This window comes from Pristiophorus japonicus, chromosome 1, assembly GCF_044704955.1.
Source record: "Pristiophorus japonicus isolate sPriJap1 chromosome 1, sPriJap1.hap1, whole genome shotgun sequence".
NCBI lineage: Eukaryota > Metazoa > Chordata > Chondrichthyes > Pristiophoridae > Pristiophorus > Pristiophorus japonicus.
The window spans coordinates 462532301-462545144 of NC_091977.1; the positions used below are offsets into that span (position 1 = coordinate 462532301).

The following is a 12844-nucleotide window of genomic DNA, read 5'->3' on the forward strand; positions in this document are numbered from 1 at the left end:
TGTAGCAGCACTTGTGTGTTGAGAGATTTGCTTAATATTGTCACTGGTGGCAATGAATGCCTGGGCTATCGTTATGGCCTTACTCAAGGTTGGGGTCTCTACAGTCAAAAGTTTGTGAAGTATGGTTTCATGGCCAATGCCAAGTATGAAAAAGTCTCTGAGCATGTTCTAAATGTCCTTCATATTCGCAATGACCTTCAAGGTGTCTTAGCTTGGCAACATAACTCGCCACTTCTTGGGCTTCAGACCTTTTGTAGGTGTAGAACCGGTACCTCGCCATCAGAACGCTTTCCTTCGGGTTCAAATGCTCCCGGACCAGTGTACACAAATCATCGTAAGATTTCTCCGTGGGTTTCCCTGAAGTGAGCAGATTTTTCATGAGACCATATGTTGGTGCCTCACAGACGGTGACGAGAATCGCCCTTCGTTTGGCAGCGTTCTCTTCCCCATCCAATTCGTTGGCTATGAAGTATTGGTCGAGTCACTCCACAAAGGTTTCCCAATCATCTCCCTCCGAAAATTTCTCCAGGATGCCCACTGTTCTCTGCATCTTTGGGTTCGTTAACTGCATCTCGTCGCTTATTTGTTATGTATGGAGAAAGAATCAGACTGAACACTGTGAGCTCAAAGCAAAGTATGACCTTAGTCTTTTATTGCAGGTCTCCAGAGTGCCTCTCCAACCTGTCAGGCCTCTTTAAATACTTGTGCTCCCAAGGGATTATGGGATTCTTTGGGACTCCAGGGGATGAGCCCTCTGGTGGCTGTACAGACTATATACAAGTTTACATATATAACACTCCCGAATGGTTCAGACAATGAAAATATTGCTTGAGTTCTCAGATTGTCTGCTCGATGATGTTTCTGGTGGCAGCATAGCTCTTCTTTTAAGCCAGATGTGCCGGGTTCGTGACAGGATTTATGAGCCAAGTCTGAAAGGAATAGTCCTCATATCCAGCCTGTAACCTGATGGTTTGATTGGAATAAACTTGGCTCAGAAGATTGTTGCAGGATGACTGCATCACGACTACTGCCAGGAAACCAACCACAAACCTACACTGTCTTTATTGGCAAACAAGCTGGCATTAAATGAGTGGAATACCTTTCTATTCATAAAGACACCAGGATTGCAATGGGGTGCATGCAAGGCAATTTGGTTGCTGTCTATGGCACCTCGCACCCCGGGGAAGCCTGCAATATACGCAAAGCCTAATTGCTCTCTCATCCTTCTTTGCTCTGTCCATGGAGAACGAGTTCCTCCTAGCATAGAGAGCCTCAGTGATTTTGCTGACACAATAGTGGACTGCAATCTCAGAGATATTACTAATGTAAACTGCTGCAGCCTCTAAGGATCCTGTTGCATAAGTTTTGCTAAGTTCTCCAAAACCAACATTTTTTCGGTGTGAATACGTAAATGTCAACATTTGTGTTGTTCTTTTAATTCAGTCTTAATTCCGGTGGCATTATATGTCTCCATCGCTGCCTCCTTTCATAATCTTGATTCACTATTCCCTTTCCTTGCTTAATTATTTTCTACAGCCAGGCAGCCTCCAGTGTGCAAGAATGACCTGGGTCACTATCCATTTATTAACCCATCCCCAGGAATAAACTCATTCTCCAAATGATAGTTTCCCAAATTCTATGACCCGATGTCACTGTACTGCCTGGAAGCAACATTTATTCTTGGCTGATCTTTGTGTTCTGTGACGAACATCACATAATTTGATATTTTTATAATATATTCAACATTCCACTGATTAAAACAAAATACAAACTCAGAGCAACTGGTCATTGACAAAATCTTCATGGTTGATAAGAACATAAGAAATAGGAGCAAGAGTAGGCCATTCAGGCCTGCTCCGCCATTCAATAAGACCATGGCTGATCTTCGACCTCAACTCCACCCTCCTATCCCCAAATCCCTTAATTCCCTTAGTATCCAAAAATCTATCGAATTCTTGAATATCTTCAACTACTGAACATCCAGAACCCTCTGGGGTAGAGAATTCCAAAGATTCACAACCCTTTGAGTGAAGAAGTTTCTTTTCATCCCAGTCCTAAATGGCCAAATCCTTATTCTGAGACTGTGATCCTTAGTTCTAGATTCCCCAGCCAGGGGAAACAACCTTCCAGCATCTGCCCTGTCAAGCCCTGTAAGAATTTTATATATTTCAATGAGATACCCTTTCATTCTTCAAAGATATAGGGAGCATAGGCCTAATCTACTCAATCTCTCCTTGTAGAACAATCCTCAAATCCCAGGAATCAGTCTGGTGAACCTCCGTTGCACTCCCTCCAAGGCAAGTATATGCTTCCCTAGGAGGCCAAAACTGACACAGTACTCCAGGTGTGGTCTCACCAAGTCCTATATAATCGCAGTAAGACTTCTTTACTCTTGTACTCCAATCCTTTTGTAATCAAAACTTACATAGCAATTGTTTTCCTAATTGCTTGCTCTACCCTGCATGTTAACTTTCTGTGATTCATGTACAAGACCACCAAGGTCCCTCTGAATACTAACATTTCACAATCTCTCATCATAAGAACATAAGAAATAGGAGCAGGAGTAGGGCATTTGACCCCTCGAGCCTGCTCCGCCATTTAAGAAGATCAGGACTTCGCGATCGTGGTACACGTTATGCCGGTGACGCCGGGTTTCTACATGATCAGTGAGATTCGGGTGGACTAAGAAGAGCCTGGTTTTGAGTGCTCTCTTCAGGAACAATTCTGCAGGGGAAACATCAATAAGCAAGTGGGGTTGTGTCCGGTAGCTGAATAGAATCCTATATAACCGAGTCTGCAGGAAACCGTCCGTCATGCATTTCAAGCTCTGTTTGATGGTTTGGACTACCCGTTCTGCTTGACCATTGGATGCAGGCTTAAACGGGGCAGACCTGACATGCTTGATGTCATTGTGGGTCATGAACTCGTTGAATTCCGAGCTGGTGCAATACGGTCCATTCTCACTAACAAGGACGACGGGCAAACCATGGGTGGCGAACATGGCCCAGAGGCTATCAATGGTGGCACTGGACGTACATGATGACATTATTATATATTCAATCCATTTCGAGTAAGCATCCACTGCTACTAAGAACATCTTTCCTAGAAAGGGGCCAGTGAAATCTACGTGGACCCTGGACCGTGACAACAGACTCCGTGGGGCCTCCCTTGGTGCTTTGCTCAACTGTGAGCAAGTGTTACATTGGTGTACGCATGACTCCAATTCTGAGTCAATGCCAGGCCACCAAACGTGCGACTTGGCGATAGCCTTCATCATGACTAAGGCTGGGTGGGTACTGTGTGGGTCACTCATAAATGTTTCCCTGCCTTTTTGTGGCAAAACCACGCGATTCCTCCATAGGAGACAATCCGAATGGATGGATATTTCATCCTTGCGTCGGTAAAACAGCTTAATTTCGTCTTGCATTTACCCAGGAACAGCCGACCAGCTCCCATTAAGGACACAGCTTTTTACTAGTGATAGCACAGAGTCCTGGCTAGTCCAGGTCCTGATTTGGCGAGTCATGCTGGGTGACCCCTCGCTCTCAAAAACATCCATTACAAGAAGCAAGTCTGTGGGTTGCGCCATTTCCACCCTGGTGTTGGGCAATGGTAGCCCACTGAGGGCATCAGCACAGTTCTCAGTGCCTGGTCTGTGGCGGATTACATAGTCATACGCAAATAATGTTAGTGCCCATCTTTGGATGCGGGACGAAGCATTAGTGTTAATACCTTTGCTTTCTGAGAACAGCAAAATGAGCAGTTGTGGTCGGTTTCAAGCTTGAACCGGAGTCCAAATAGGTATTGGTGCATTTTCTTAACCCTGTATACACATGCTAATACTTCTTTCTCAACCATACTGTAGACTCTTTTAGCCTCAGATAAACTTCTGGATAGATATGCAACCAGTTGCAGTTTACTTGACACATTGGCTTGCTGTAACACATAACTGACCCCATACGAAGATGCATCACAAGCTAGTACTAAACGTTTACACGGATCATACAATACAAATAACTTGTTAGAACATAGCAAGTTTCTGGCCTTATTAAAGGCTGTCTCTTGAGATTTACCCCAAACCCAGTTATCACCCTTGCACAGCAACAAATGCAAAGGTTCCAGCAAAGTGCTCAACCCCAGTAGAAATTTACCAAAATAGTTGAGGAGTCCCAGGAACGAACGCAGCTCCATCACATTCTGTGGTCTGGGTGCATTCTTGATGGCCTCCGTCTTGGAGTCAGTGGGTCTGATAGCATCTGCCGCAATCGTTCTCCCCAAAAATTCAACCTCTGGTGCCAAGAAAACACACTTGGAGCGTTTTAGCCTGAGTCCCACTCTGTCCAGTCTCTTCCAGGTTGTGCAAGTGTTTGGTGGTGTTGCGACCAGTGATCAGGATGTCGTCTTGAAACACCACGGTGCGTGGAACCGATTTCAGCAGACTCTCCATGTTCCTCTGGAAGATGGCCGCAGCCGAGCGAATCCCAAAAGGGCATCTGTGGTCCTTTGTGCGTGTTGATGCACGGCAATTTTTTTGAAGGTTCAGCCAGCTCCTGTGTCATGAAAGCAGAGGTTAGATCCAGCTTGATGAACAACTTCCCCCCCTGCTAGCGTTGCGAACAGGTCATCCGCTTTGGGTAGTGGGTGCTGGTCCTATAATGAGACTCGGTTGATTCTGACCATCCCATCGTTTTTCAACACCGGAACAATTGGACTGGCCCACTCGTTGAACTCGGCTGGCGATATGATTCCCTCTCATTGAAGTCTGTCCAGCTCGATCGCGACTTTCTCTTGCATTATATATGGAACCGCTCGGGCTTTATGATAAATGGGCCGTACATCAGGGACTAGATGGATCTGCACTTTGGCGCCTGTGAAGTTGCCGATGCCTGGCTCAAATAACGACGGGAATTTGGTTAGCATTTGGGCTCATGAGGCATCATCCACCGAAGACAGTGCTTTAATGTCGTCCCAGTTCCATCGGATCTTTCCTAGCCAGCTTCTGCCGAACAACATTGGGCCATTGTCTGGTACAATCCATAGTGATAAATCATGCACAGTTCCATCATACGATATCTTCACTGCCGCATGCCGATAAGCTCTTTGGTGTAAATGCGCAGCTTTGTGTGAATCGGGCTTAGTTTTACCTTTGTGCCTTGTTGCCCCACAGTTTCTCAAAAGTCTTCTGGCTCATAATTGACTGACTCGTCTTCGTATCCAATTCCATGGAAACTGGAATGCCATTTAATTTGACTTTCAACATTATCGGACGACTTTTGGTGGTGAAGGTGTGTACCCCATACACTTCCTCTTCAGCCTCGGGTTGAGTTGCCTCTCTTACTTGTTCAGCGTAATCCACGCTGGATCGGTCATCTTCTGCCGACTCTGCCACGTGGTGAGTCGCAGTACTTCTGCACATTTGCTGGAGGTGCCCCATTGGTCCACAGACCTTGCTCACGTAGTGGTTGAATCGACATTGATGGGCCCGATGATTACCCCCGCAGCGCCAACATGGTGTTAATGGATTCGCATTCACACCCCACTGTGGACTCAGTCATCCTAAGTCTGGTCTCTGCAGGCGTGTAGGCCCTGCCATGTAGAGTTCTGCCTGGTGAAGGCGTTATTTTATGCACAGTACTTGCCGGTGAGTTTCGATGCTGCAAAGATATTTGTTTAATGTTATCGTTTGTGGACGTGAAAGCCTGGCCTATCATGATAGCCTTGCTCAGATCTAGGGATTCGGCAGACAGTCGTTTGCGAAGAATGACCTCGTGGCCGATTCCAAGCATGAAAAAGTCCCGCAACATTTCCCCAAAAATCCAGCAATTCGCACGGTCCCGCAAGGCATCTTAGGTCGGCAACATAGTTCGCCACGTTCTGGCCCTCGGAGCAATGGTGCATGTAAAAGCGATACCTGGCCATTAAGATGCTCTCCTTCGGCTTGAGGTGTTCCCAAAGCAGTGTGCACAACTCTGCATATGTCTTGTCATTGGTTTCATCTGTGCTAGCAGATTTTTGACGAGGCCATATATCGTAGATCCACAAACGGTGAGGAGAATCACCCTGCGCTTGACCGCAGTATCTTCCATATCCAGCTCGTTGGGCACGAAGTTCTGGTCAAGACGCTCAACGAAGGCTTCCCAATCATCACCCTCGACAAATCTCTCAAGAATACCAATGGCAGCCATAGCCGCGTGAAAGTTCGTGATCTGTTACTCGTCGCCAATTGTTATGTTCAGAATAACTCCACAAGACTGTATACTGTAAGCTCTTTAATGCAATTCCAGAGTGAGGAAGCAGCATGGTAGACTGCCTTTATACCTGCTTGCCTGGGGTGTGCAGGTGACCCTTGGGTCTCCAACAGGTGCGCCCCCTGGTAGCAAGTCTTACACACTAGTAAAGTTTACATACATAACTTTCATTTTCAGAAGGTTAATTTTTGGATTTGTAGTGACCCACATATTTTGAAAAGCATGGCTATCATGAACAATCAAATGTGTTCCATCATCATCATAGACAGTCCCTCGGAATCGAGGAAGACTCGCTTCCACTCCCTAAATGAGTTCTTTGATGGTTGAACAGTTCGCTACGAGAGCCACAGACCCTGTTACAGGTGAGACAGACATTCGTCGAGGGAAGGGATCGGTGGGGCTGGTTTGCCACGTGCTCCTTCCGCTGCCTGCACTTGGCCTCTTCACGCTCTTTGCGTTGTGACTCGAACAACTTAATGTCCTCCTGAATGCACTTTCTCCACCTCGGGCAGTCTTCGGCCAGGGTCTCCCAGGTGTCAGTGGTGATGTCGCACTTTACCAGGGAGGCTTTGAGGGTGTCCTTATAATGTTTCCGCTGTCGTCCTTTGACTCGTTTACCACGAAGGAGCTCCGCATAAAGCATTTGCTTAGCGAGTCTCGTATCAGGCATGCGAACTATGTGGCCTGCCCAGTGAAGCTGATCAAGCGTGGTCAGTGCTTCAATACTGGGGATGTTAGCCTGGTCGAGGACACTGATGTTGGTCTGCCTGTCCTCCCAGGGAATTTGCAGGATCTTGCGGAGACACCGTTGGTGATATTTCTCCAGCGACTTAAGGTGCCTTCTATACATCGTCCATGCCTCAGATCCATACAGGAGGGCGGGTATTACTACAGCCCTGTAGACCATGAGCTTGGTGGTAGCTTTGAGGGCCTGGTCTTCAAACAATCTTTTCCTCAGACAGCCGACGGAGGTTCCATGCTTCACAAGTGTTACATTCTTCTACTACACACCACAGAAGAATAAAATTCAAATGGTCCTCAACTGTAAATTGGTTCTCCTCTATTCCATCACAGAGCTTACAAAGTAATTATCAGAACAAATGTTAGAAATCTTGGTATTTCATGTTCATATCCACATATACACACTAATTGATCTCCTAGTAACCCCTAGATCTACTCATTGAGAAAAGCCCCGGAAATTCAGGGTAATGGAATGGGAGCAGAGATCTGATGTAGCAGGTCTCTCCTGCTTTTTTTCTCCATAGTTCCTGGGAACTGAGTGTGGTCCAGGCAGTGCAAGAAGTAAATTACCTCTAGGATATTGAATGGAGACACTGGGACATTGTATAATGGCCCTGAAATTCTGATGCCCTGGGTCCGTCAGAAGTCCCTACCGTCCCGGGAAGGCATCGGAAAAGCCGGTTTTCAGTGCGCAATACGCATGTGCTGGAAATCGACATTTCCGATCTGTCAAGTTTTTGGGCTTGACAGATGGCCGCATCTCGGGAGCAAGGTCACTTGCAGAGTAAGATTTCTGATATTTACGAATATCTTGCCCTGCAAATGCCGTTTAAAATCCTGCGTCTGAAAAAGCAGGCGTATAGCCTACTTTTACAGGCGCAATTGGTTAAAAATACACATACAAATAAAAAATAAAGTTATAAAAGCACTTTTTATGTTTAAAAACCCTCCCACTACGGTAAGTTTATTTTAAAAGCCGGAAAACTTTTTTTTTTAAATAACAACTTTAATTTAAATGCATGTTAATTGTGTACATTATTTTCTATTTTTTATTAGTTTGAAGTGTTTGGGGTGGGGGGGGCGGTTTCTCATTCTTACGGAACTCCTATTGCTATGAATGAGAAACTATACTGTACCTGATTAGCTGCTGTCACTAGATCCCGACCTGCGCATGTCCCCACGTGTATGAGCTGCGTGCGCAGTCACCTCTGGGCCTCAGGCTCGGAGGTTCGGACAGTCGCAACAGCAGCAGGTAAGTGCGTATCTTTTTGCTTTTTTTAAGGTCGTTTCCCGCGGGAAGAGGTCGAACGGAATTTCAGGGCCAATATTTATCTTTCGATCTGGGAAGGATATTTATGATCTATGTGGTAGAGCTAGAAGTTGGTTGGTGTTCATCCAGTAGATTAGAAAGTTCATGTTTTCTTGCAAATAGTCCTTGTGGTTAGAGGAAATTCCATGGACTTTGGATCAGTACCTATGGATTGAAAGTAGCGAATGTAACCCCACTTTTGAAAAAAGGAGGGAGAGAAAACAGGGAATTATAGACTGGTTAAGCCTGACATCGGTGGTGGGGAAAATGCTGGAGTCAATTATTAAAGATGTAATAGCAGCACATTTGGAAAGCAGTGACAGGTTCAGTCCAAATCAGCATGGATTTATGAAAGGGAAATCATGCTTGACAAATCTTCTAGAATTTTTTGAGGATGTAACTAGAAGAGTGGATAAGGGAGAACCAGTGGATGTGGTGTATTTGGATTTTCAAAAGGCATTTGACAAGGTCCCACACAAGAGATTCGTGTGCAGAATTAAAGCACATGGGTATTGATGTGGATAGAGAACTGGTTGGCAAACAGAAAGCAAAGAGTGGGAATAAATGGGTCCTTTTCAGAATGACAGGCAGTGACTAGTGGGGTGCTGCAAGATTCAGTGCTGGGACCCCAGCTATTTACAATATACATTAATGATTTAGACGAAGGAATTGAATGTAATATCTTCAAGTCTGCATTTGACACTAAGCTGGGTGGCGGTGTGAGCTGTGCGAATACAGTTCTATGAAATACAGGTAAACAACTTATACAACATATTATAGACTATGAAGAACTACTGTTGAACTGTTCTTATTTGTGGATCATCATAGGCAGTCCCCGGAATTGAGGAAGACTTGCTTCCAATCCTAAAGTGAGTTCTTTAGTGGCTGAACAGTCCAATACGAGAGCCACAGACTCTGTCTCAGGTGGGACAGATGGTCGTTGAGGGAAGGGTGGGACTGGTTTGCCGCATGCTCTTTCCACTGCCTGCGCTTGATTTCTGCATGCTCTAGGTGCTGAGACTCGAGGTGCTCAGCACCCTCTCGGATGCACTTCCTCCACTTAGGGCAGTCTTGCGCCAGGGACTCCCAGGTGTCAGTGGGGATGTCGCACTTTATCAGGGAAGCTTTGAGGGTGTCCTTGTAGCGCTTCCGCTACCCACCTTTGGCTCGTTTGCCGCGAAGGAGCTCAGAGTAGAGCACTTGCTTTGGGAGTCTCGTGTCTGGCATGCAAACTATGTGACCCGCCCAGCAGAGCTAATGGAGTGTGGTCAGTGCTTCAATGCTGGGGATGTTGGCCTGGACGAGGATGCTGATGTTGGTGCGCCTGTCCTCCCAGGAGATTTGTAGGATCTTGCGGAGATATCGGTGATATTTCTCCAGCGACTTGAGGTGCCTGCTGTACATGGTCCATGTCTCTGAGCCAATCAGGAGGATGGGTAGTATTACAGCCCTGTAGACCACGAGCTTGGTGGCAGTGTTTGAGGGCCTGGTCTTAAATATTCTTTACCTCAGGCGGCCGAAGGCTACACTCGCGCACTGGAGGCGGTGTTGGATCTCATCGTCGATGCCTGCTCTTGTTGATAGGAGGCTCGCGAGATATGGGAAGTGGTCCACGGTGTCCAGGGCTGCGCTGTGGATCTTGATGACTGGGGGGCAGTGCTGTGCGGTGAGGACAGGCTGGTGGAGGACCTTTGTCTTACAGATCTGACAGTCAAGGCCACCTACGGGCCAAACACCCAAGGCCCCACCGAATGCTGGCCAAGAACGGGGAAGCACTCATCAAAGACACCGAGGCAGTCAGGGCCCGCTGGAAGATCTCCTCAATCGAGACTCTGCCTTTGACTCGACTGTTCTCAACTCCATCCCTCAGCATGCTACCCACCACCACCTCAGCGAGACCCCAACACTGCACGAGGTAGAAAAAGCCATAAGACAGCTTATAAACAACAAGTCTACGGGTGCAGATGGAAGCCCTGCTGAGGCATTGAAGTATGGCAGAGAGGCACTGCTGGCACGAATACACAACCTCATCTCTCTCATCTGGAGAGAGGAGAGCATGCTGGGGGATCTCAGAGCTGCAGTAATCGTGACCATCTTTAAAAAAGTCCGACTGTGGCAACTACATAGGAATCTCCCTGCTTCAGCCACTGGGAAAGTCATTGCTAGAGTCCTCCTCAACCGTCTTCTTCCTGTGGCCGAGGCGCTCCTCCTGGAGTCACAGTGGATTTCATCCCCTACGGGGCACACAGGCATGATTTTTGCAGCGCGACAGCTACAGGAAAAGTGCAAGGAACAGCGCCAGCCCTTATACATGGCCTTCTTCGACCTTACAAAGGCCTTTGACAGAGTCTATGGAGCATTCTCCTCCGTTTTGGATGCCCCCAAAAGTTCGTCACCATCCTCCGTCTGCTCCAAGACGACATGCAGGCCGTGATCCTTACCAACGGATCCATCATAGACCCAATCCATGTCCAGACCGGGGTCAAACAGGGCTGCATCATTGCCCCAACCCTCTTCTCAATCTTTCTCGCCATCATGCTCCACCTCACAGTCAGCAAGCTCCCCGCTGGAGTGGAACTAAACTACAGAACCAGTGGGAACCTGTTCAACCTGCGCCGTCTCCAGGCTAGGTCCAAGACCACCCCCCTCTGTTGTCGAGCTACAGTACGTGGACGACGCCTGCGTCTGCACACATACAGAGGCTTAACTCCAGGACATAGTCGATATATTTACTGAGGCGTACGAAAGCATGGGCCTTACGCTAAACAATTGTGGATAACCCTGTGATGGAAATGCAAATTATATATTTATTTTAGATGATTGTAGATAAAGTAAACTGAAATTAATAATAGCTTCTGGCAGCTATAAAGCCTCTGAAGATTTATTTGTTCTGTGGCCAAGTAATTTTGCAGGTGGCAAATACACATAACTGAGAACATGCAGTTAGACCGCTTCACTGCATTTCATGAGATCCTTTTTGCATTCCTTAGGTATAATGGAGCAGACAAAATTGTGATTTCCCTATTATTGAGAGGTATCAATCATAGTTTAAGCCACTGCTATTTTGTCCACCTGAATACTAAAATTGTAATGGTGTTGATGATGTGTCCACTTCAAAAGATGTAAAATGAAAAATCTGCAACTTAATTTGTCATGGCATATTTGTTTATATGTAAATAAATGACTGGCTCGGTAGCATGTTATGTTTCTGCCTTCTGAGAAGAAGGTGAGCATTTACATACTCTGGAGTAAATGATATAACGTGGTTAATTTTAAAACTTGGTCTAAGCTAAACCATAGGTAGGAGATTTAAGTTACAAAGAAGAACACAAGAAATAGAACATTCCAGAGAGTGGAAACCGTATGGATCTTACAAAGTTCTTAAAAGGACAGTGTTCCTGAGTTGTCCCTTATTTTGGCAAGGGATCTGCTCTGTTTGCAGACACAGGTAAATCAATTTATTGCAGTACATTTCATAAATTTACACCTGTATAAAAATCTTTGAATTCTGCTTATACTATCGAGAGGTGTAAATAATCCATTTACCCTTCTTTGTGCCATCTCCCTGACCAGAATGGCGTCTTTCTATCGTTCGTTCTTGTACTTTAAGATCTTGTTTGGTTCTAAACGTTGGAACATCACTCCACTTGGTTTCCCGTTGTGCATATCCACTCGAAATAGTCTGCAAAGTTTTTAAAACTGGTTATTTATCACAACAGTCTGCATCATTCATTTATCTGTAGGGTTGATGGAAGCAAAACAAAGCTGCAAGGCAGGAAAAAAGAACATTGGGGCTTTAAACAGGATTTCCCCCACACTGAGTCTATGAACAGCAACAAGTGCATTTCCTTAAATCCACAGCGCCCATCATTGGTAATTAAAATTCTCTATTTGCCCCACTGCTGTCAGTGCTCTTGACCTATTGGTCTAACATTTTGCTCTTTTAATTTAATAAATCTGGTAAATTGTGGATTATTATCAAAGAAAATGGCTATGAAAACTACTAAATTGCCATAAACTGGTTCACTAATGTCCTTCAAGGAAGATAATCTGCCATCCCTGGTCTGGCCTAGCTGTGACTCCAGTCTCACATGTTGTGGTTGACTCAGTTGCAAAAACAACTGCTATTTTGCCTTCTAAGGGCACAAAGAAATGGGCAATAAATGCAGGCTTGCCAGCATTGTCCACATCTCAAGAAAGAATTAAAACAGAATGGCACCTTTTACAGAATGCCACAATTAAGCCTGAATGCTCTCAACAATCGGAGTGACTGCTGCCAATGAACTGGAAGCTGAGGAAAAGCATTTTTTGCATTAATCTATATAATAATATTGTCATATCGCATAAATCTGTGGAGCTCCGAGTTGGTTTAATAATAATGTATAATAATATCGCAGGTTGATTTAAGTATTAATTAATAATAATTTCGCTGGGGGGGTTGTGGAGATTTATTTGTTTGGAGCGCGAGCGCCATGTGAAGGGAAAAGAGAAGAAAATTAATAAAAATTGACATTTGCTGAGTTTTGCTGATCCAGATTTTCTTTTC

The 12844-nt window shown here is 45.6% G+C and overlaps 1 protein-coding gene across 2 annotated transcripts in view; it reads right to left on the reverse strand.

The window, feature by feature from the left end:
- The window catches only part of gra (granulito), a 164446-nt gene that overhangs the window by 38078 nt on the left and 113524 nt on the right, over nt 1-12844 (reverse strand). For both annotated transcript variants that reach the window (XM_070876262.1, XM_070876253.1), the window contains exon 4: nt 11845-11980. In XM_070876262.1, the coding sequence (XP_070732363.1) occupies nt 11845-11980 (136 nt within the window). The remainder of the gene's footprint in view (nt 1-11844; nt 11981-12844) is intronic.